Here is a 24,784-nt window from a genome sequence, read left to right as displayed (position 1 = left end):
ATGGTAAAGAAGAAGGAGAGGAAAAAGAAATGGACAAGATTCTTCAGTGTGGGCCTTTCTTTTTATTAGTTAAAAGGGCTAACAAAGAAACAAAAAGTGTTCCCTGAGACCACAAAACCAGTGTTCAGGAGGACATAAATCAAAGCTGAATTTGGGGCAGAGGAAACCATTTCCAGGCAACTGGTCTGAGTCAGACAAAGGCTGACAGTTCGTGATGTCCTGATGTGACTGGCCACTTGCTGGTTGCTTTAAGACTGAGTGGTTTTGTTGGGTTCCTGATGGATTGTTCATGCCACAAGAGGCGCCCCTGGTTAACAGGTCCCCTTAAAAAAGAACCAGCCTGAAATCATCACAGAGATCAGCACAGATGAGCTGTCATTAACAGGCCGGAAGGCCAAGAGAAAACAATAGAAATAAACTAAACGCAGCCCTGTACCAGACACAGCCTCCAAATCTGCAGACAAACTGAGGAATTTTCTTTCTTTCAGCTGTGAATTCAAAAGGCTATTTGAAAACTGAATTTTTTTTAACACTATGTTATAAGGAAATAACTGGTGAGGAAAAAGGAAGACACATCACATAAAAATGCAATTAACTACACAGCCACAAAAGACGGGGCTACAGGAAGATTATCCTGACTTGCAGGCAGTTTCATTTTTTGCATTTGTGATTTGTGGTGTGACTCAAGACAGACTTTTATAAATGACAGATAACTTTTTAGTTAGGAAGGGAAAATTATTGCAGTCATATATAGCTTGGTAATTCAAACAAAGCTACCAACAAAATCACATCCAAGCCAAAAACTAAATTTACCATAAACCACAGATGACAAAACCATCTCTGTAACCCCAATGTGTGTATCTTCATCTTCACTGAGATACGTTTCACTACATTTCCCCATGTCCTTCCCCCATCCTTACAAAAAGACTCACAAAACAAACATCCATCACCAAGTCAGTGAGCCCACTCTGTTCCAAAGTACCTTTGTCAATTAAACTTGAATACTGAAAATATACATATACTTAGTGATCAAAGTCCTATGGAAAAATGAAGAAAAATAAAATTTTAGAATTAAAACTAATCATCTGGAAACAGGCAATGCAAAGAAAGACAGTGAAAGTGAGGAAAGTGTCAGTCACTTGGACGTATCCAAGTCTTTGCAACCCCATGGGCTGTAGCCCACCAGGCTCCTCTGTCCATGGGATTTTCCAGGCAAGAATACTGCAGTGGGTTGCCATGTGCTCCTGGGACTCTTCCAGACCGAGGGATCAAACCCATGTCTCTTATGTCTCCTGCATTGGCAGGTAGGTTCTTTACCACTAGCCGCCTCCTGGGAACCCCCCCCCCCAAAAATGAACAACTGCTTACAAGGCTAAGTTCTTTGGATTTGGAGGAAGGAGTACTGCTGGAGGATGCAATCGAAGCTGGACTGATTGGGGCATCTTTCTTGAGCAGGCGTGTCTTGTCCAGGCCGTTCTCTCTTGGGGAATGTGCTGGGCTCCCTCGAGGTGATGATGGATCCTACAAAGAAACATCAAGGGTATCAAATAGAGCACAGCACATTCACAATGCGAGAGTACTTGGTGTGGACGTTTCAAGCCAAAAGTCTTCAATAGCTTAGGAGCAAAAAATGTTCTGGAACAGACTGTTAAGACTCATCAAATTGCTGTAGAAAATATTCAGTATTGAGGTCAATAAAAATACTACAAAATTTATCATATTTATTTTAAAACAGCAACAAAAAAAAAACCCTACAAATTTGCAAGTAACTTGTCAAGGAGACCTGTAGACTGACCACAGATGTCTGGTGTGCATTCCTGTTGGTAACAGAACGTATGTGCACTTCATAGACAAGAGTAGCAATAAAAAAGGATGTGTAATACACAAATTTTTCAGATAAACAAATTGTGGGTCCTTTTAGAAATTAAGAAAACATTGTGGACACTGTTGGGACACTAGTCATTGTTATAACTGGGTAAGAGCAGGAAGTCAAATGAGCCACAAACATACCTCATTGGAAACGTCAACCACCAAGTTGTCATCACTCTTCTCAGCATCGCTGTCCTGCATTGACAATTGAGAAGCATTATCTCCTCCCCCAGCAAAAAAAAAAAAAAAAAAGCAGCCAGATTTACCCTGAGTAAAGCCCAGAGTAATTCCTCACATTTTATAAAAACGAACAGCACCAAACAGTGGCAAACACTCTACAATGTACTGTGTTCCTTACTCCTCGTGATGATGCTATGACATAGGTAATAGGATGATTTCATTTTAGTTGAAGAAAGTCAAAGCTTATGGCTTGTTAGTCTAGAGCATCAGGTGCCACCTGGCCTGCCCATGCTACATAATACAGCCTACACATGGGCGGGATTGTCCTGTCAGTGTCTTTCAAAGACTGGGTAAGGAGCCACAGTTTTGAATTTGGGAGGTTTCACATGAAAACTCAAGTTCTTGGCTTCTTTTGAGCCTGCAGTCTTGCAGGGCACCAGCACAGAAGTGGAACGTGGTCAGCGTGCCTCCACACCAGGGAGTCCTATCCCGCTTCCTCCCTTCACTGATCTGAAGCAGCAGTCACGGAAGGGAAATGAGCTTTGGTACATGCTAGGAACACATCTGGATGTCTCTGGAAGTAACATTCCACCAAAACGTGCTACATTCCTCAGCACAGGAGGTCATCCAGACATTTTAACAGGTTGTCTGTGATTTTACATTTTCCCTTAACATTTCTAGCTGGCCACAGAAAATTCAACCACCTTGAAATGTATGGAGGGAAGCAAATACACCTAACAGAAATAATACAGAACACAAGTCCTCTATCGGTTGCCAGATCAAACACTGTTTCCTGGCTCACTCACCTGCAAACACAGGCTTTCAGTCAGCCAACTGACACTCAGCTACAACTGTATTAACTAGTTTTCTCTCCTAGAATGTTATCTTGTGGTCTAGTTTTGGTTGGTAATATTAAGAGGGTAAAAAGGCTGTTGATTAAAAAGCAAGATAAACTGCCTCCCCCAAAGCAAAGGCGAGTGAACCTACATAACGAGCTGCAATCTCCTTTTCTTCAGTTTTCTGCTTTTTGCTATCAGAGGAATAGTCTGTGGAGTTTCTGTGCTTCTCAGCACCTCGGAAACTGGCTGATGGGGATACCGAAGAGCTCTGGAATTAGAAAGGAAAGCAGAATTGAGAGATGACCAGTCATTTAACCCTGTCATTTTTTAAAATCACATGAGACTTTATCTCCTTTTTGCTCTTAGTATACGCTCACCAAGCTGTTAAGAGGAGACAGGCCTCCCCCGACCCACTCCGCATTGATGCGTGCATGCGTGCGTGCTAAGTCACTTCAGTCGTGTCAGACTCTACGCGTCCTCATGGATGTAGCCTGCTGGGTTCCTCAGTCCATGGGATTTTCCAGGCAAGAATACTGGAGTAGGTTGCCACTTCCTCCTCCAAGGGATCTTCCCTACACAAGGATTGAACCTGCATCTCTTACATCTCCTGCATTGACAGATGGGTTTTTTACCACTAGTGCCATGTGGGAAGCCCACCCTGGGTCAGTATAGCTATAAAAAGATCACTCCCTAGTGGTCAGATGTGATGATGGCAACTCCTCCACTAGCTCCAGAGACAGGGGTGCAGGGTGGGAGTTTAGAGGAGGAAGACTGAGGACTAGTAAGTGGGTTTCCACTGATAGGGGATGAGTAACTCTAAACCCTTCCTTCCTGTATCAATCCATCTCAGGGTTTTATATGATTACTCTAAATGTAGGAACTAAGCATGGTAACTACTGCTACTCAAACGTTCACTCTTATGTTTGGTGGCAGAAAAGACAGTAGGCATTATCCATTAAAGGCTGAAGATAGAAGCAAAACACTACAAGTCAAACAATTTCATAATGTGTACTGATAGCTTCTTGACTATCATCTATGCCCACTGAGTTCCAATCCTCATTCCCAGGCTAAGACTTGCTTCAATGCTTCTGCTTTGTTTTCCTACCATGGCCCAATGCAATTAGGCTTTTACAACCATTTTGCCATTGAAATCATGCACACAAACACCATCTGTGAGTTACTACTTACCAATTTAATGCCAACCCCTGTATCTAGTTTTTCCCCTTTCCAGTCTATCTTCCACATTTCTGGGATTCTCAAACAAATCTCCTTCCAGAGATTCTCACCCTTCCTTAAAAAATGGCAAACAGTGTCCCACTATCCACAGGGGGGAAAAAACCCCAACTTCTGAGTATAGCTGTCTTTCAAAGCCCTTCACTCTCTGCCCCAATTCAGCCCAGGCCTGGTCTCAGAGCTCTTAGCATGTTGCTGCTCCACCTTATCCCGTGCCTCTTGTCACTGCACTGGAAGCCTTCCCCACCCCCACCCAGCTTTCAAGAATGTCCTTTCTCTCAGTATCTTCCCTTTGAAACCCTCTTTCACCATTCTTAAGAACCAGCTCTAACTTCACTGTTCGATACTCCCTCAGACACTGTCAGGCAGAATCCATCACTCTTTGTGTCCTAATGTTTTATTCACCCAGACAGTGGAGCATTCACAGTCAGTTGATACCTATTTGTTTACAAGGTCCTACCCACTCCAGGCTGCAGATCCCCGGCGGTGGGGGCACCCAGCACAATGAGTGGCACTGAGCTGCCAAGAATTATTTTTTTATGAACAGAAATGACTGCATGACCCCTCTGCACACCTCAACTGTAATCCAAAATTCATGTGGTACATTCCTTTCCAGAGGGTCCCTTGGCTAAACAAATCCATAAGAGGTCATCCAGTAGAGTAGGATCTGAGGCATGATACGCCTTAGGTATGGCAACGTGGCGGCTCTGCCCCTTCTTCGCCTTACTCCATCATATACTTCTGCACCCCTTCATCCTACTAATGTGGTGCTTTACAACAAGAAGAAAAGTGAGTACATCTGTGTATGATTCACTGAGTCTTTTGATTCTGATATTCTCCACTGAACATTACTGCTACTCTGTCAAAAAGGAAAATTTGATTTTTAAACAATGACAAAATATTTTTTTTAATTAATACTAAATGGTAATGTTTATTTATTGGCACACATGTACAAATAGCTTTTTCTTTTTAAACTGGCTGTTTTAGGAACTGTGGGTAGCACTTTATTTGTGAATTTTACTGTAGAACAGAGTTCTACATGTTGGAGTTTCCTGGTAGAATGATAAAGTAGTTAATTACCACTAGCATTTAAAGGTTAAGCTGAACAATAGGCACTGGGGCAATCAGCAATGTTCTAATAACATAATTGCTCTAGAATCAAATTGGACTTGGCACGGACTCTCATCATGAATCTAACAATTCTACCCTTCTGCCACTGGAAGGCTATTTGGACTTTTGCTAGACATGTGAACAGGAGAAATTGAACACTGATAAAGACAAAAATCACGATTTTACAACAAAAGCTTATTTTTATTTCTCTACTGTTATTTTAAAAGCGTAGCCAGTTTAGGTATTTTCCTAACTTATTACATAAGAAACTTACCAGAGTTGCATTATTATGCTTTATAAAACTACAAACTTAGAAACATTAAACACAGATCTTTTTTCCTTACAGTTGGATCATGTAAATATACTAGCAAATTTGTTAAGAACAAAGAGTCACACTGTGAAAGCAGTGGCCAATTTGGAGAGGACAAACTATCTTAAATGTGAATGGTTAGTAAAAACTTCTAAAAAGTAAAACTAATAACCTAGAATTAAAAAACAGAAATTTAATTTTAAAAAGTAAACACATATCGGTATACTGAAAAAAAGAAGGTAATGTCTAATAAAAGCTAAAGAGGACGGAAACAAAGTGAAAATAAAAAAAAAAAATATATGAATCCTATTATATGGAAATCCTAACTGCTTTGGTAATAAAAGAGAAGCTTTAAAGTCAGTTATTCCTAACATTATAAATCACAGTACCTCAAAATGAGAAAAAATTCTAGATCCTAGTCTGAAATCCAGCCTGGACTTTACTAAGGCTATTGATCAAGTCAGTTGCAAAACCACTACTCTAACTGTAGTTCTTTCAGTCCAGGAATCAGTTTGGGTCAGGGACACTCAGGGGGAATCTGTCTATGATGGTGGGGGTAGGGAGGATAGAGAAGACAGGTTTAAAGCCAGGTAAGACCCTTTACTGATGTCATAACCAAAGCCCTCTAGCAATTGAAAAGGGTGGCCCCATCCCTTCATCATGACTCTTCTGTCACCTCAAGATCAAAGATGACCAAGTATGAGAAAGAGTTCTATAAAGTATTCCTCCACCCCCAAAGAGGTGGTGGTGTTATAATCAACTAATTATAATAACAGGTAGCACAGATTTTACCAGCAAGCAAGAGTGTCTCTCTGGAGTCAGACTGCCTGGGTTAAAAATCTTCTACTTAATAGCCCTGTAGCCTCGGGGATGTTGTTCAGCCTCAGTCTATAGTCAACAACACCCCACCCACTTTCTCAACCACGGTGCTCTGAAGGATAAGTGAAAGAAGCCACATAAAGAATAAGGCACAGTCCCTGGCAAATAACTGAGCCTCCACATTATTTACTGCAGAGTTAGTGTGGATCTTCTATTTGAAGCCTCACATAATGACTATTCTAAGCATTTGGGTACAGCTTCCAAGGGAGTGCAGTGGTGAAATATCCACTTGCCAACTGTAGGAGATGAAAGAGATGTGGGTTTCATCCCTGGGTCGGGAAGATCCCCTGGAGTATGGAAATGGGAACCTGCTGCAGCATTCTTGCCTGGAAAATCACATGAGCAGAGGAGCCTGGTGGGATACAGTCCGTGGGGTCACAAAGAGTCAGACAAAGTACCCAGCCACACAACAAAAAGCATTTGGGTAGCACTGTCTCTTAGCATAGATATGCAGATGGCCCATAATGATAGGGTTCCAATAGGCTGCTATTAACTAAAACACATCTCCTTTCAACAATCACAATAAGGTTTTGGTGTAATACTTCAGGCAAGACTGTAAATACCACCTCCACACTAGACTTTCTAATTTGACTTCAAATGCATTTCAAGCTAACTTCACTTTCCAGTGGCACAGGTGCAGTGCTCAGATGTCCCTGCCAACTTACAAAATCCCAACTGGCAAGAATACGCCAAAGGTCGAGCACACAAATATGATCAAGAACTCTAAAACTCATGTTATGGTTTGTTTGCTCATCAGCTGCAACTTTCAGATACCCCATCTACTTGGTACCAAAGGGTAAATCCGCTTTCAAACACATAAGAAGGATAATTACAGGGCAGAGGGAACCATGAAAATCTGGCCAGGGTGACCACAAGTCCTGGACTGTCCCCCTTTACACCTGCTGTCCAGGTCTCTTTACTCTCAAAACCAGCCCACTTAGAGGATGTATATACTGCTACTCTTAACTGTAGTCCTTTCAGCACAGGAATTAGCTTCAGTTCAGTTTAGTTCAGTCGCTCAGTCGTGTCCCACTCTTTGCGACCCCATGAATCGCAACATGCCAGGCCTCCCTGTTCATCACCAACTTCCAGAGTTTAGGTCAGGGCAATTCAGGGGAAGTTTGTTTATGGCAGTAGGGATGGGGAGGAGAGAGAAGTCAGGCCCAAGAGCCTTGCTGACTCTTTACTGATGCCATGACCAATGCCCTCAATCATCACTTCCTCTGAAGAAGACTCATGTCTCAGAAACAGATCACTGGTGACTTTCTTGACTACACAAAGGCCAGAGTACAGAGGGAGATCAGCAGGGGCTCCGCCCACCCCTCCTCCCAAGCAGAGGGGCCTTCAGGAGGAGCCCTACCATCCCAGTCACACAGACTTAAGCGTGGCTCCCAGTCCTCAGAGCATTTCATGGTTGTGAAACACTTTCAACAAGTTCTGAAGCAAAGGGAATATCCTGAATAAACTTCTATACCAAACTAACCATACATCTCCCAGCACATTTCTGATTGAGGTTTTATTGTACAGCATTATGCAAAATGTTTCTTTTCCTGTTCACAGAGCTCTTTTTAACTAAAATTTTAACATTTCTTATCTCATTTATAAAGAAATAACCAGGAGAGACAGAAAAAATAATCCTCAAACAGGAAAAATTAAGTATAAAACTTTAAAATGAAATTTATTTGATCAAAACACACATCTTACATACTGACTCATAACACATGCAAATTTATATAAACTAGCTTAAAATTTATAGCATCCTGGTAGTGAAAAGCCTGAATATGGTAGGGCTCTAAGCCAGTCACTGGTTGTCAGTTTACTGCTCATTACAGTAAGACTTTTTTTAATAACTTGCCTGATTAAGGAAGTCATTAAAAACAATCTGTATATAACCCTTATGGAAGTTGCTTTTTTCAAATTAACATAAATCAAAATTCACCTTCAAAAATGACTAGGACTTTCGGAAGACTGCCCTCGTTAAACAAGATTTAATATAATCTCCATGTAAAGTAATGAGTCAGTTCATAATAAATGTTTCACCTTCTGTAATATTTTGTGACCAACACATTCTTTTAAAATGGTCTACTGCCGTCTTTGTCTTTCTGCCTCTCTCCTGGTAAGAAAAACTTGATTCAAGATTCTTTTGCAGATAATCAAAAGTCCATCAAATCAGAGAAATATAATAAGAAGAGAGGCAGTAACCACAATGGTCATGCTATGGGTACCCGAGTCAAACAGCTATGGGTTGGAGGCTACTTGCTGTGACCTTGGACAAGCTACTGAGCCTCTCCAGTCTTCCACTTCCAGTGGGCAAAACGAGGATAACAGGAGCTCCTCCTTGAAAGGTGGCCGTGAGGACTAGGGGAAAGTGCATGTTGTGAACCATCTGCAGCTCCATGAAGACCTATTACATCTTTGGTAATGTGGAAAACACCACACAATCTTTATTTAGTTCACGTATGGACTCATTTGACAAGTTATTTACTAAAGACCCACTAAGTACAAAATACAAAGATGAATAAAATACCTTCCCTGCCCTCCAGTAGGGTTCCATGAGTTAAAAATACTTAGGATACACAGAAGTCCTACATATATTCCCCTTCACGCAGCAGAATCTATAGCAATTCAATACTTAGTCATTCATGTTTTGCTTCCAAGGTTTCAGCATATGTATTACTTGGTCAGGGAAAAAATACCATAGTAATTTATAAGGTATCAATAAAACTGATTTTAAATTAGAACATTATCTTGATGCCCTCTTGGGGTTTTTGGACTGTTATTTCCTCTTCCTGGAATAAAGCTGTTGGCTCCACCCCAAAAATTTCATTAAAGACAGCTACTTTAGCTGGCCAGCTAAGCTGCTGGGGCGTGATGCTTTGACACCAAAGGTACAGGTTTTATACAGGCACCTAAGCTTTCTGACAGCTACTGTCTGCATGTGGTCCAAACTGTAGGTCACATGTGGAAGCAACTGTGGAGATGAGAGGGGCCAACTACATTCCATGACCACTGATGGGGACAGTCCAAAGCACAAGATGAATATATTACCAGAGATGGCACAGGATGAACAATCTCCCAGAAACCATAATAAAAATTACCAAGTACACACAAATATTGCACAGAAGTCACAAATGTCTTTTAAACTGTCCAATCACCCCAAATCACTTCATGCCCTTCAAATTTAATGAAGAGCCTCAAGGCCTGCAAACCCTAATATTCCTATGTGTATCTGTCCTCCACCCAGAATTTGCTTCCCCTCATTTATGTAGATTCTATACATCTTATATGCAAACAGTATATAAATTAGTCACATGCAACTGCCACCTTCTTCTGAGTTTTTTTTTTCCAGTATTGTACCTATAAAATATATCTTAAATCATTCATTATCCAAATGCCTTATAATCAATGTTACTAGGTCTTACTGACAAATATGATGTGGTACATGAGTCGTCTGACTGCCCTAAAAACAAATGTGGGGGAAGTGGCTGGCAAAATTTTCCTTCCTGAATTTTCTGGGAAGGTGAATTAGCTTCAGACCCATTCCTGTACTGTGTGCCCTGTTCTTGAATCAAAATATCAACACACTTCTAACAACTGCTTGGAAAGAAGCTCAAATAGAGTAGGTGCTCAGAGGAAAAAAGTGACTCAGATTTAAGACTTGGCAAGCTATATCTCAATGGACCAGAAGCCTCATTTAAGCAACTATTAAAATTTATTGGAAAAGAAAATCTTTTCATGTTGCTATTTTTTCCCAGTAAAGTGTTTTAGTTTATTAGAAAGGCTAAACATTTTTTTCCTCCAAAGAGTGTTAACTCCACAGAGCCTTATATATTCTCATATATTATGTATGCAAATATACTCCATACAATATCAGAGGGCAATTCACAGAGAACAGAGAAGGAAACAACAGTGTATCAATTTAAAGGTAGGCTTCTAAGAGTTTTTCAAGGCTGCTAATCAGAAATGCAAAATCTAGGTCTTCTTCATACTACTTCAAAAGGGCAAAACAGTTTCAGTGATCACTTAGCCAATCTGGTTAATGTCCTTCATTAAAATATCAAAATGAACTGTATTCTAGAACAGAACTAACACAAACATAATGTTAGCCATATGCTCCTTGGAAGAAAAGCTATGACCAACCTAGACAGCATATTAAAAAGCAGACATTACTTTGCCAACAAAGGTGTGTACAGTCAAAGCTATGGTTTTTCCAGTAGTCATGTATGGATGTGAGAGCTAGACTATAAAGAAAGCTGAGAGCCAAAGAATTGATGCTTTTGAACTGTGGTGTTGGAGAAGACTCTTGAGAGTTCCATGGACTGCAAGGAGATCCAAACAGTCCATTCTAAAGGAGATCAGCCCTGGGTGTTCTTTGGAAGGAATGATGCTAAAGCTGAAACTCCAGTACTTTGGCTACGTCATGCAAAGAGTTGACTCATCGGAAAAGACTCTGATGCTGGGAGCGACTGGGGGCAGGAGGAAAAGGAGATGACAGAGGATGAGATGGCTGGATGGCATCACCGACTCGATGGATGCGAGTCTGAGTGAACTCCGGGAGTTGGTGATGGACAGGGAGGCCTGGCGTGCTGCGATTCATGGGGTCGCAAAGAGTCAGATAAGACTGAGCAACTGAACTGAACAGATAAATGTATTTCCAATTTCCCAGGTGGCTCAGCAGTAAAGAACTCGCCTGCCAACACAGGTGACTAAGATGTCATCCCTGGGCCAGGAAGATCTCCTGGAGAAGGAAATGGCAACCTATTTCAGTATGCGTGCCTGGGAAAGCCTAAGAACAGAAAGGCCTGGCCAGCTATAGTCCATGGGAGTCACAAAGAGTCAGATATGACTTAACACGCATGTACATATACGTATTTATTTCCAGTAGCCAGAATTTTACAAAATTTAAAAGAAATCAGTAACACTAATTTTAACCAGATTAATTAAACCCAGTATATCAAAAAATATCATGTCAACTTATAATCAATATCAAACTTATTAATGAAACATTTAATTTTTTTAAGTCTTTAACATCTAATGTGCATTTTATACTTACAGCATATCTCAATTTGGACTGGCTACAGTCCTGGTGTTCAATAAAACACATGGTGTTTGGCCATTATTAGATGACACACATCTAAAATGTCTTCAAGTCACATTAGGAATTAATCCCAATTAATAGAAATTTCTGATCTGGCCACTGTCTAAGTTCTCCAATCCAGTTGAAAGTCACCTTCTCAGAGTAGTAGACATTCCAAAACATTTTATCCCTCAGTGGAGGCTTCTGCCAAGAATGCCCTTCCCTAACCTCTCAGCAGCCAGTATTTTTAAACTTTTTATTCCTTGGCTTAAATATCACCTTCTCAAGAAATGGTCTTGCTGGGGACACTATCCAACAAGATCCCTCCCAGGAATCTCTATCATAGTCCCTTGTTTACTTCTTTCCTAGCATCTGTATCACAGCCATACAGTTCAGTTACTCAGTAATGGCCAACTCTTTGTGGCCCCATGGACTGTATCACACCAGGCTTAGCTTTCCATCACCAACTCCCAGAGCTTGTTCAAACTCGCCTCCATCAAGTCGGTGATGCCATCCAACCATCTCATCCTCTGTCGTCCCCTTCTCCTCCTGCCCACAATCCCTCCCAGCATCAGAGTCTTTGCCAATGAGTCAACTCTTCGCATGAGGTGGCCAAAGTACTGGAGTTTCAGCTTTACCATCATTCCTTCCAAAGAACACCCAGGGCTGATCTCCTTTAGAATGGACTGGTTGGATCTCCTTGCAGTCCAAGGGACTCTCAAGAGTCTTCTCCAACACCACAGTTCAAAACTATCAATTCTTCGGCACTCAGCTTTCTTCACAGTCCAACTCTCATATCTATACAGAAGCACTGGAAAAACAATAGCCTTGACTAGACGGACCTTTGTTGGCAAAGTAATGTCTCTGCTTTTCAATATGCTATCTAGCTTGGTCATCCTACCAATCTTCAAGAATCCGTCTCACAGAAATCCACTTTGGCTGAGCAATGCCTGTGCCACCAGGAAGGACCCTGAGTCAGAGTGGTTGATTAGAGACAACCCAGAAACTAACCCCATCACGTGAGGCTTCGCACTAAGAGGCAGAGCAGTTCTTCTGGGTTACTTTACCCTCTTGCTCTCCGCCCAGGCACCGGTTTCCCATATAGTCTCTTGCTTTGTCAGCATGTGTGTCCCCTCAGATAATTCATTTCCAAGTGTTACAAAAAAGCCCACTCTCAGGACCTGGAACGGGTCCCCTCTTTCTGCAACACAGTGACAGGACTATTCTCAGGACAATGCTAAAAAGACAGGAAGAGAAAATATAAAACTTGACCTGCTCATGTGGTCAAAAGTGGTGCCTTTTCCCTGTTGCTCCCTGACCAGTCAAGGGCAGAGGTCCCCTCCTTCAAGGTTAGCATGAGGTTTGACCTCTGGGTGAGCAAGCAAGAAGTATTTGTTGTTGCATAAATGTAACAAGGCTACCAGTTTTTCTTATTCTATAAGAGATAAATCTTCACCATAACGGAGACATTTTTCAACTGGTTCCCCTCTTCCTGTCTCTCATCATGAACTCATCAGGTGTCTGCAGCCAGGGAGAAACAAATCTTACTCAAGTCTGACCGCTGAAAAGGCAGGATCTAAATGAACCCTGCCTGACAGACCCACCAGGTGAAGAATGCAGGCATCAGCAGTTCTTTCTGTGGCCACTCATTTATAGAACAGTGATCCCTGGGGATCCCCTTGAAATGTTTATTTCCTAAGGAGGTTGTGGTCGAGAAAAAAAACTCCTCAGTACTGCCATTTTTGTTGTTGTTTTCTTAAGAATACCCACACAGGTGATGAAAGAAAAGGCCAAATATAGGGCAGATATCATACTTGTTTTATATCCGTTGATTTTTAAGTCAAAGATGACTACCTAGAGTTTTATGTAAATTTTTAGTGTGTAAAGCAACATAAAACATTAATATCAATCAGTTTAAGACACTGACTTCAGTATACTGAGGAATAAAAACTAATGAGACACAGATACTCAGAGACAAAATTTTAAATCAGTGCAAAGACATGATTTCAAACAGCAGCTTTTATTTGACAACCAGGTCTGAAGATGCAAGGGTTGACCAAATATGCAAAACACTAGAAGAAGCAGCGTGAACAAAGCTAAGAATTCTATAGGCTAACCAGGAACCAGCATTCCACTAACGCGATGAGGTGCTGAAAGGGGAGTCAGGCCCCAGTGTAATCCCATCCTGTACCCCATCTAGAATGATCAGAGGTCAGAGAGCTAAATTATAAGGGAACTACAGCAGAGGTCTCAGAGCCCTGTCTCTTGTCATCCCTGACAGCTGAGAGGGCTCGGCTGTGGCTCTGGCTGACCTTTTCTCCCTCCAGTTCCTTCTTCTCCCAGCCACCCCCTAGCCCTGCCCTGACCGGGGTATCTCTGTCAATACTGTCTTCCCTGTAGCACTACAGGCTAAAGAGGTTGTTGACCCTTATTCTAACATGTCCTTTTAGGTTAATTACTTTTGTATACTCAGTGTACCCGGTGACATTTAATCACTACAGCGTTACTTGGGTAAACAGAACTGAATGGAACCAAGTGCAATTTGGCATTGAGCTAAATGGTGCAGTAATAGCAGCATGCTGAAGACCGGAAGGACATACTTTTCCTCATCACCCTGAGAAATGAGGAGAATGCAATTCTACCTATCACTATTGTGTTAAAAGGAAGAATCGCATCTCAGTACTATGCTTTTGCTGCTGCTGCTGCTAAGTCGCTTCAGTCGTGTCTGACTCTGTGCAACCCCATAGATGGCAGCACACCAGGCTCCCCCATCCCTGGGATTCTCCAGGCAAGAACACTGGAGTGGGTTGCCATTTCCTTCTCCAATGCATGAAAGTGAAAATTGAAAGTGAAGTCGCTCAGTCATGTCTGACTCTTCGCGACCCCATGGACTGCAGCCTACCAGGCTCCTCCGTCCATGGGATTTTCCAGGCAAGAGTACTGGAGTGGGTTGCCATGCTTTTGCTACTTAACACTAAATACGACTTTGTAATGTAAGAATGGCCCAGAAAAGTTTTTGCTGAATGAATGAAGATAAAATTAACTCGAAGTGTAGTATGACTTATGTGGTATGAATGTCTCCCCCATCCGCCTCTCTTCACATGTGCCCACACACACAAGCCCACAAAGGCCATCTCAGGATAGCCCTCTGCTAGCAGCCAGCAGTCTATCGTCTTGCTACTCTTTGGGCTGCAGGCGTCCAGGGCACAGAAACCCAGATGCAGATGATCCCACCACTGAGTGTGTACAGAGCACCTCCAGGAGCAGGGGATCACTCAAAGGTCACGGAACACACTGTGGAGCCACTGAGAAAGTCTGCTCACACACACAGCCATGGACTTCCTTCTGGGGGAATGGAGGAGAGTGTACAGAGCCAGCCAGACCACTGGAGGCAGAAGTACTTCCATGGTGGACGGAAAACAAGGTTTTACTCCTCTATCGGAAGGATAACAAAAGACTTCACAAGCAGAGCCTATAGAGTTGTGACTCTGCCGCAATCCTACAACTTGAGATGAATGGCTGCTTCTGTGTTGGCTGTTCTAGACACTGAGGGAATAAGGCACAGTCTTGGAGCGCTTCGGAGTCTGGAGGGAAGAGTGGAAGATGAAATCATCACAGGCTGCAGAGTGAGAGCGCTCTGGTGTCAAGTCTCAGCTCCACCACACACTAGCAGTTTGATTCCAGTACTTTCACCACCACCCCTCCCCTCACCTCAATTTTCAAGCCTGTAAAATGGAGATAAGGATATCTTTCCCACAGGATTGTACTGGAGATTAGATGAGCTAACTAGAAGAAGTGGCAGCTGCAGACTGTCCTTTCTTTCATGCTTGCTTCTGGAATCTGCCCCAGAAGGCAAAGGCCAAGCCTTTGTCAGCAGCCCAATCTGGGCAAGTCTCCTCTTGCCTGCCTTTGAAAGAGTTCAAAGAGAGTTATGGGCAGTTTCTCAAGCCTCAGATTCTGGGGAAAAGCCACCCTATCTGTCCAAATTTGAACATTTCCGACAGCCTATTCTCCAGTTTGGGCATCTACTTGCCCCCTTGGCTTGCTGCTCTCTTGAGAATTTCTTCTCTTTCCCCTGATTTGCAGAATTCACGCCAAACACACCTTCCAACCTGACCTGGAGTTAGGGTTAACAGGGTGAAGACCAGACTTGCAATCCCAACTTAAGTGGAACTTCACAAATGACTCCACAGTGAGTGAGCTGTCAGGACTAATGGGGTGGTAAGAAACAGCACGGACACCACCCACCCTCCCATTAATAAAAGAATACCACCAGCTACTACTGACTCGAGTACCGACCAGGTGGCAGGCACTCTGCTGGGCCCCACAGCAGTGACTTGAACACAACAGAGAGGGAGGCTGAGGACCCTATCCTCAGCACTCCCAGTAAAGAGACATTATTATTAAGAAATTAATAAATCAGTAATGTAATAAGTGCAAATGGCAGTGTTTTACAAAGCAGATAAACCGGATGTTAAGATTGAGACTAATGACAGGGTGGTCAGGGACAGCCTCTTAAAAGAGAGGACACGCAGGCTGACAGGGGAACTAGAGCCAGTCACGTGACAGCTAGGAGAACACTGCTATAGACGGACAGACGGGCTCAAGCACAGGCCCCAGAGAGGGACAGAAGGGCTGGGTGCCTGCAGCGGAGGGAGCATGGGAAGGCCATGTTGGGAGGAGGGAGGGGCGAGGCTGTGCAGGGCACAGCAGGCCATGGTGAAGCCTGTGTTTTATTCTAAGTGCCCCTGAAGGGGAGCACGTTCTTAAAAATCACTCAGTATATCTTTGAAAAGTTCTATGTTAGAGGGGGGCCAGAGTCAGAGTTAAGACTTTTAAAAGCACTTAAGAGGAGAAAGATTATGTTGCCTACTTCCACTCTTGGTAATTAAAAATGAAGACAACTAAGTGTACAACAGAAACCTTACATGAATGTTAAAGTAGCATAATTCTGAATCAGATCATCAAAGCTGTGTGTGCCTGCTAAGCCGCTTAAGTTGTGTCCGACTCTTTGTGACCCTGTGGACTGCAGCCTGCAGCCTCCTCTGTCCATGTGATTCTCCCGCCAAGAATACTGGAGTGGGTTGCCATGCCCTCCTCCAGGGGATCTTCCCAACCCAGGGATTGGGTCTCTTAAGTCTCCTGCATTGGCAGGTAGGTTCTTTACAAGAGTCACCTGGGAAGCCCCATCAAGGCTGAGCTTTCATCATTTTTGGCATCCCTGATTTTTGAGTGCTGGTGTATGGGCTTAAGTGGGTCTGCCAGCTAACAGGGCTTTGGAACAAAACAGTGGTCCAAGGGAGATGCTGGTGGCTTGGACTGGAGGGAGCGTTGAAGAAGGGAAAAAGAGGATGATTTCAGAGAGATGCTGGGGTATAACCCAACTCAGTGTTTTACTTCACAGTAACACATGTGTGTGTGTGCACCTAAGTATGTGTGTGTATTCCTGAGTGTACACAGGTATAGATAGATGTATGTGTATAATTAGAATGGAATCAAGTTTGTTAACACAGTGATGTCATCCTTATCTATCTGTAATCTGATCAAGGTTAGTACTGGAAAAAGAAAGGCATGAGTCTTAGGTATACCACGAGAATGCTCCTAAACTTAAGGGCCTGGAGGGACCACATGCAGCATGTGAAAAGCATCTTCCAGGCTTATCACAGAAGAGGGGAGGGTTGGAAACAACTGATCTCATCTATCAGAACTAAATTCCTATAAGGTGGAGTGTCGGGTATTCAAGACAGATGCTGAAGAGTAAATACTGATCCTTAACTCAAAGAAACTTTAAAGGAAGGAAGGTAAAACCCATTTCTGTGGTCAGCAGAATGGATTATGCAAGAGCACAGTGACCGTTCCAGAAGGACTAGGATTAATCCACTGAGACTTCCCACAGGAGAGAGAGACTGGGCACTGTTTGGGAAGGAGGAGAAAACACTATTAGGGTCCAAACCTGTGCTAAGGCCATTTTGGGCATGTGAGGAGGCTAGGCCAAGTCTGGAAGGACGTGGAGGAGAACAAGCATGGTGCCACAAAGACTCCAGAAGGTGTTATCCTCTCCGGGATGACGTCATTGGCTGAGACAAGGGGCAGGGAGCAACCAATTCAGGATCTGGCGTGGTTCTCCACTCTGGCAGCAATCACCAGTGTCAGAATCACCTGTGGAGCTTAAAGACCACCCCAACCTGGGCTGCACCCAGCACTTTCACTGGAGGGGTGCAACTAGGCAACTTAAAAGCCCCCAGGTGATTCTGAAGTTGAGACTTTTAGAAAATCAGCAGCAGCTGTGGCTTCCTGTGATTAGAACTCCTAATGGACCAGACCCGCCTACGTATTAGCTAAGTCACCTCCCAGAGCACAATTAACTCAGCAACAGTGACAGCAGCCTAGACTTTATCTCCCTGCGGCTGCTCACCCAAGGAAGAACCACGTTTAACTCGTAAAAAAAATCATGTCTTTCAAAATCCTAGTCCTGAGCTGAGGGAGAGAAAAGCCACGACCGTGTCACTTGATGAGCCCCGGAGCTTCCACATCTCTGAACGCCTGAACGTAGTGTTACCACACACAGGTCTACAAATGCTGACAAAGTGATGTATTCTGAGTGCCATAATTAAAACAATAATCTCAATAAAGTGGGCATTATGAGATAATTGGCCATCCTCAGGTATTAAGCAAACTGTGGTAAAAGCCAAGGATACTCATCACCAAGGTCAATTATAATAATTGCTTATCTGAATTACATTATTGCTATCATAAACTCCTGCTTGATTAAAACAAAAACAAAAACAATAAAAACTGATACAGCACACACCATAGGGAAATGACCTGAGAAGGAATTCTTGCTGTTCCTGTTGCTTGACTACTGCTATGTCACTTAGTCATTTGAGAATTCACATAAGCAACTTAGCAGTGCCCCCACTTACAGCCTATCCCTTTAAAACAGGTATGTGTCCTCAGCTTTGCAGTCAGAGCTTATTAAGGAAAAATGCCTATCTGACATTTGCGAAGTGGCTCAGAAGGGCAACATATGGTAACATACAGGAAAACGGAGGGGCTCTAAGCTAATAATAAAATGACAGGGCACAAGAGAAAACCAAGTACTCATTTCTGTGTTAGTTGCCTTCTTCACTGCCTCTCGCAGAAACTGAGTCTCGGTTCTGCCGGTTTATAGCTTGTGGGAAAAGATTTCACCCTCCACATGCCTCTGTCAGCTTGTCTAGATTAACACTTGGGTTCAAGTAACCAGTAACCAACGGTCAACCAGGAAAGAGTCGGGAAAAGCTTTGAAGACCAGAGGAGGGAAAACAGAATTTCTGACCTTCCTTCAGTTAATTGGAATGTGTTTGGCAATCGAGGAGTATAAAACTTCTTTTTTAAGCTGTGATTAAACATCAAGACTTTGATGTTTTACACAGTATTCTTCCCCCATAATTAACTGCACTAATGAAGTTAATTAGTGGGGAAGAATGCTATATAAAACATCAAAGTCTTGATGTTTAGGGTCGCCATCAGTTCAACTAAACAGTAATAAAGAAATCATTTCTTAAAGCGCATTTATGCATGCTCAGCATTTCTATTTACAGGCTCAAATTGTATGATAGGAACATTTTTCAAAATACCCAAAGATGCTATCCACACTGCAATCCAACTGCACTGACAGCAACAACATACCATTAAATGTAGTATAATTAAGTGGCCAAGAATGCCACATAAAGCAAAAGAATTGAGACATTTAATCACAGTTATGAGGACGGTTATAAATCTACCATTACCATGAGAGTAAAGAATGGGGGAAACCCAAGGCAAACAGCCACAAAAAGGACTATGTATAACCTGAAGGCCAGTGCTAATTGTGTATTAGATCGTGGGTTTAGCTTCAGTCAGAGAGAAAAGAAAACAGGTTAAGCTATAAACAAGAACTGCAGACATCTGGCTCTTTCCAGAACTACCGGACAGCATGGAGCATCCCTGGTCCTTTCTGTTGGATCACAGAGTGGAGGGGATGGGAGAAGACTGGGTGGCAAGATCAGCGGGAGGCCTTCTGGATGTGAGCTCGCATATATGAACAGACTCCCTGAACAAAGCAGGAAATCTATCAACTTTAGGTGCAAGGGACGAGAGATGTCATCTTGTCCCCGTTACTCAAGGTATGGTTCACTGTCCAGCAGCCATGAGATCTTCTGAGAGCTTGTAAGAAATGCAGCATCGCAGGCCCACCCCCTACCTACTGACATTGCTGAATCCACACTCATTACCAGTTTTGAGAAGCACCTGACCACTTCAACCTCGTCACTTTCTACAGGAAGAAACCTGAATCCCAAGGGCTAAAGTAACTCAGGCAAGCTAACACAGGGCACATACTAGAAGATGATCTTCTGGTTTTAATAAAAGGCACAGGGAATGATGCCTGCATACTGTGAAAAGAAACCAAATCTGTATAGAGAGAACAAGGCATCATTAATCAAAGAGGACACAAACGGGGTAAGGGGATGACAAAGGGGCTTGCTTCATTACATCTGACCGATCGGGCTGCCTTCACACCTATCTGACTTAGGCCAAGAATTCCCTCAAACACGTGTAAAGTGAAAACACACCAATTCTGTAAATAGGAAAGATGGAAAGGGCATTAGAACGTGTAAAAACAAAACAAAACCCCAAACCCAGAGAAGGGAAAGTTCCGAGGTCTCCAGCTCGCTTTTTGAAGGGCGATGGAGACAAGACAGAAAATGTGGCATCCTGGGGCCACCTCAAGTGACCACACAACTCTAAGGAGTGCGAAGTGCACTTCTGCACACCATGCTCGGCCAGACTGACCCAAGTCCACGAGGAAGTGAGAACTGGCAGGGCTTGTTGCATCACAGAAGACTGGATCCAAAGGTCAATTAAGATTTCAGAGGATGCAAAAAGGGGAACAAGAACACAGGCTACGTAAAAGCCACTGAAGCAATTTCATCATTGTTAATCCTGCAATGAATGTGTCTCTTCCCCAATAAAAATAAAACGTTGAGCCCCAGGACAGTAAACATTTCTGTCCTTTTCACCACTATATTCCTGGAGCCTGAGCACAGGGACTGTACCTGACTAGCCACTGAATAACATATCTTTACAAAACATTTAAGTTTTGCGGCTTATTATATGTAGACTGTCACTATATTTAGTATCACATGGCAATTACTAACTATCCTGATGATGAAACAAAACTGACAGATAAACTTAACTCTTGGGAGCTATATTAGTTTACTAGGGCTGCCAAGCAAACTCCCACAAACCAGGTGGCTGAAAACAACAGAAGCTTATTCTCTCTCACGTCTGGAGGCTGAAGTGTGAGATCAAGGTGTCGGCAGGGCCATGCTCCCTTTGAAGGCTCTGGGAAGAATCCTTCCTTGTCTCTCCAGCTTCTGGGAGTGGCTGGTAATCCTTGGTACTGCTTGGTTTGTGGCAGCATGGCTCCAATCTCTGCTTCTATCTTGATGTGGCCTTTCTCTCAGTTCATGTATTTCCCTGCCCCTACCCAAATAATGGCGACAGTCATGTCGCTGATGTGTCTCAGGTACTCCTTCTTCTAGAGGACTTTCCCAGCACATCCATGTGGCCTCAGTGTTAAGGAAGAGGTACTGGCTTTTTTAAAGCTAGATTTCCACACAAAAGCTCTCCTACTCCCTTCTCATTTCTTTTAGAGTCCTGCCTCATCTCCACCTTTGGAAGTACTAAGGAATTCAATCTGTACCCATTAGCCAAAGGAAAAATATTTATACTGTGAAATAATGAACATGACCCCCCAAAACATTCTCTCTGACTCAAGACTCTGAGTGAGGCAGGGCAATAGGAAATAGGATGTGAGACCCACAAACACACACCTTGTGCGCTGGGTGGCCCCTTGAGACACAGGGCTTCTGGGTTAGGGATAAAGCAAGAATACATGTGTTTTCTCCTTAAAAAAAAACAAAGCTTTGAAAAGATTAATGATACGCTTAAATGATGTGATACATACATTTTCTTAATTGTTCGGAAGTATACATCTGAAATCAATAGTCTCCATCATGAAGTTACTTCTGACTTGAAAACACTTTTTGGATAAGTAATAAGCAAACAGAAGACATTTTTAATTCAAGCCAAAGTAGCTAAAAAACTGAAATCACAATCTTACATCCTAATATTCTGCCAAGTAGTTAAGCATAATAACTGACATTCAGACATATGACCTTCTGTTCAATTCAAACGAGTTATCTTTGGATATTTTGTGACTCTTCTTGTGATTTAAATACCTCAAACTACAATCCATCTTTCGTTTTGCCATTGTTTAGGCAAAGTTTGAATAATCCCCCTACAACAGTGTTCTGGCAAACACTCTTAAATTATGTAATTCACCAGGTTTAACTCTGCTGGTATAATCACTTTCAAAGAAGATGGTTATAATACATTATCATTACAGCTATACAATCCAAGTTGAATTTTCCTTGGCTGAATTCCTAACATTTTAATGCTGAAATTGATCTGTTTTAAAAACATCATGTGAAGGGTTTTTAAATACCATACATGCCCAAGCTCTTTATTTTAAATGCTTTAGAAATGAGCTTACATAAACAGGAAAAAAAAAAAAACACTGCTCTCTAATCTAGCATTAAGCATATTTCAAAGAACAACAGGCATGTTTTCAAACAAACTACTGCAGTATACAAATTACCCAGCAGGAACGAGGATAACAATGCTTCTTATGTGGGTTTAGAACCTAGAGAAAGCTGACATTTCATCAAAGTTGTCTTGGAAACAATATTCTTTGTATTATTTAAAACACAAGAGGTGCACATTTGGGTGTGGGCTATTCTCTGCCAAATAGTCAGATCAAGAGGCTGTTGCAGTTCTGGTACAGTGATGAGAAATGGGAGTATGTAAGCACTGAAATTATGCAAGGTGTTCTCAAGAACAGAAACCTCCATAACAAAAATGCCAGGCTACCATCTGGTTCCCACTTAGGCCGATTTTTCTTTACCTCTAAGACCACTGAGTAGACTGACTACAATAGTGGCCACAATTTTCACATGTCCCTGGGTCCACGTTTGGTCATGTGACTTGCTTTGGCCAATAGTACAGTAGCAAACAATGCAGGAGAGGTTCTCCTAGACTCTGCTGCTGCCAAAAGAATAAGCCTTAGCCTGTTGGAGGGGTGGGTACAAGAGATACATGAGGAAGAACTGAAGACATTCTAAATTACCCAGCAAATTTAGCCAAGATCAGCCCAGCACAGCCCAAAGAACTCTTCCCAACTCCACAGCTAACACAAAAACTAATGAGATATAGCAAATAGTTTTCACTTTATACCATTTAGTCTTGGAAGGTTTATTACACAGCAGTGCTAACTGACATAATCATTTAATTGAGAATATGCACTACAGGAAAAAAATGCTCCTTCTCCTTTTCAAGCTACCTATATTGGAATAAATGAAAATAATGTAAAATAAAAAGTAAACTCATTCCTTTATGGTTCTCAGCCTGATAATGTCTAATTAAGAAATGAACTGACATGTATAAATGGTAAACTCTCATAAATTCATTATTGCAGCACCAGCCCCAACTAACATATGAAAAACACTGTAATTTTCAAGTAATTTCTACTTATATCATTGTATCTGCCCTTCCCTAAACTTTGTTAGGATAGTATTAACACCACCATGTTAGTGATGAGCAAACAGAACTCTAGTGAGGTAAGTGACTGCATAAGGTCACACAGATAGAGAGAAATAAAGCTGGCATTAGAATACAGGGATTCTGACTCAAGACCTCAAGTGACTGTCACGAACACCCTGACAAAAAATAAGGAGAATATGACAAGGTCAATGAGATTATTCTCACTTTATCAATTCATGGAGTAAAAAGATATAAAAAACTGTATATAGATGCAGCTGAAATAATTTAGAAAAAAACAGAATGGCTCACAGTATGAATTCTAAGTTACAGTGATACTCCAGGATTACACAATTTATATATGGTTATTTTTAAAATGCCCTATCTTTAAAAAGCAATATTTTCCCAGGCCAATATTTTTGAAATAATTATCAGTATTCAAATTATGTATACAATTTTGTGAATCAAAGGAATTTCGAAGATAAAGGGATCAAAGAAATTATATCTTCATGTAATTAGTCAGGACAGGTACAGAGGAAGCTCTGTAATTGGTTCTCTCCATATGAGAGCATTAAAACAACTCTCAACTTCATGTTTATTTATGCTCAGATTAATTCTACATCTTGTCTTCATCTAAATTTCCTCCTGAGATTTTAAAAAGGTGGATAAAAACTATCTTTAAGGGTTATCATTTCATGAAAACAAGTACCACAACATTGAGTCAGTAGACTCCTAAAGGGAGAACAGGGATGAGAAAGAAAGAATTCTTTCTAAAGACAGGGAGAAGTAAACTGGGAGTTAAATTAATGGTCTAAATCAAAGGTTAGCCAACGTTTTCTGGAAATGGCTTGACAGCAATCAGATTTATTAGGTTTTAGAGGTCACATAATATATCCATTGCATAATTTTTGTTTACAACCCTTTAAAATGTATATACCACCATGGGGTCTCACGAAAGAGTTGGACATGAGCAACTAAACAATAAAAACAACCAGTCTTATAGCTCATAGGTCACTCCCTGCCAACCCCACATACAGAACCAGGAAATGGATTTGGCCAGGATTTGGGTGGGCCAAAGCTTGCCCACCCCCTCAGTCTGGTCTATATAACTGCAAGGAAATGTGGTGTATTCCCGTATTTTCCCCCAGGGTGCCCTCAATAAGAGCCAAGAGGAGAATGGAGGGTCTGCAAGGTTCCGTGATCTGCACTCCACTCAGAGATGCTGGAGCATTTTGACTATAGTGATTTTTAAATGCAAGAGAAAGGTCATAAATTGTCATCTGATAACTTCAGTTTCATGACTTAAACTGTGCTTATGACACTGGATAAGAAATTGCCGACTGATTGGTTTGGAGGAGAAGGGGCTAATGTTGTCCAAACATTCCTCTTTCCCTTCCCTGATTTATTCAAGAGTATAACAAATGACTACTGTAACAGAGGCACCCTGACAGTAATACAGGAGTGTTCAAAGCTGAAAAGGACAAGGTCTTTGCCCTCAAAGCCTTCTGTCCATGAAAAAGTTAGAGATAAGATAAGTACAGGAGTCCCAAGGCTGTACTTAGACACTGCACGTCAGGAAATTCTTGGGGGCCAGATGAGCTTTGGCATTTAGTATTTCTGGAATTTGAGAAAGGCAGTAAGATACATTTACTGTAGCAGGATGTG

The 24,784-nt window shown here is 42.1% G+C and overlaps 1 protein-coding gene across 15 annotated transcripts in view; it reads right to left on the bottom strand.

The window, feature by feature from the left end:
- Nucleotides 1–24,784, bottom strand: part of TLE4 (TLE family member 4, transcriptional corepressor) — a 167,152-nt gene that overhangs the window by 33,330 nt on the left and 109,038 nt on the right. For all 15 annotated transcript variants that reach the window (XM_086414356.1, XM_086414341.1, XM_086414342.1 and 12 more), the window contains 3 exons: nucleotides 3,037–3,156; nucleotides 2,011–2,064; nucleotides 1,369–1,521 (listed from right to left, as the gene is read on the bottom strand). In XM_086414356.1, the coding sequence (XP_086270482.1) occupies nucleotides 1,369–1,521; nucleotides 2,011–2,064; nucleotides 3,037–3,156 (327 nt within the window). The remainder of the gene's footprint in view (nucleotides 1–1,368; nucleotides 1,522–2,010; nucleotides 2,065–3,036; nucleotides 3,157–24,784) is intronic.

The sequence above is a fragment of the Bos grunniens genome, chromosome 8, assembly GCF_055505025.1.
Source record: "Bos grunniens cultivar Pamir isolate PY7600 chromosome 8, Bosgru_T2T1.0, whole genome shotgun sequence".
Taxonomy (NCBI): domain Eukaryota; kingdom Metazoa; phylum Chordata; class Mammalia; order Artiodactyla; family Bovidae; genus Bos; species Bos grunniens.
Note: the sequence above shows the minus strand (reverse complement) of the source record. Positions and strands in the feature narration are given on the sequence as shown.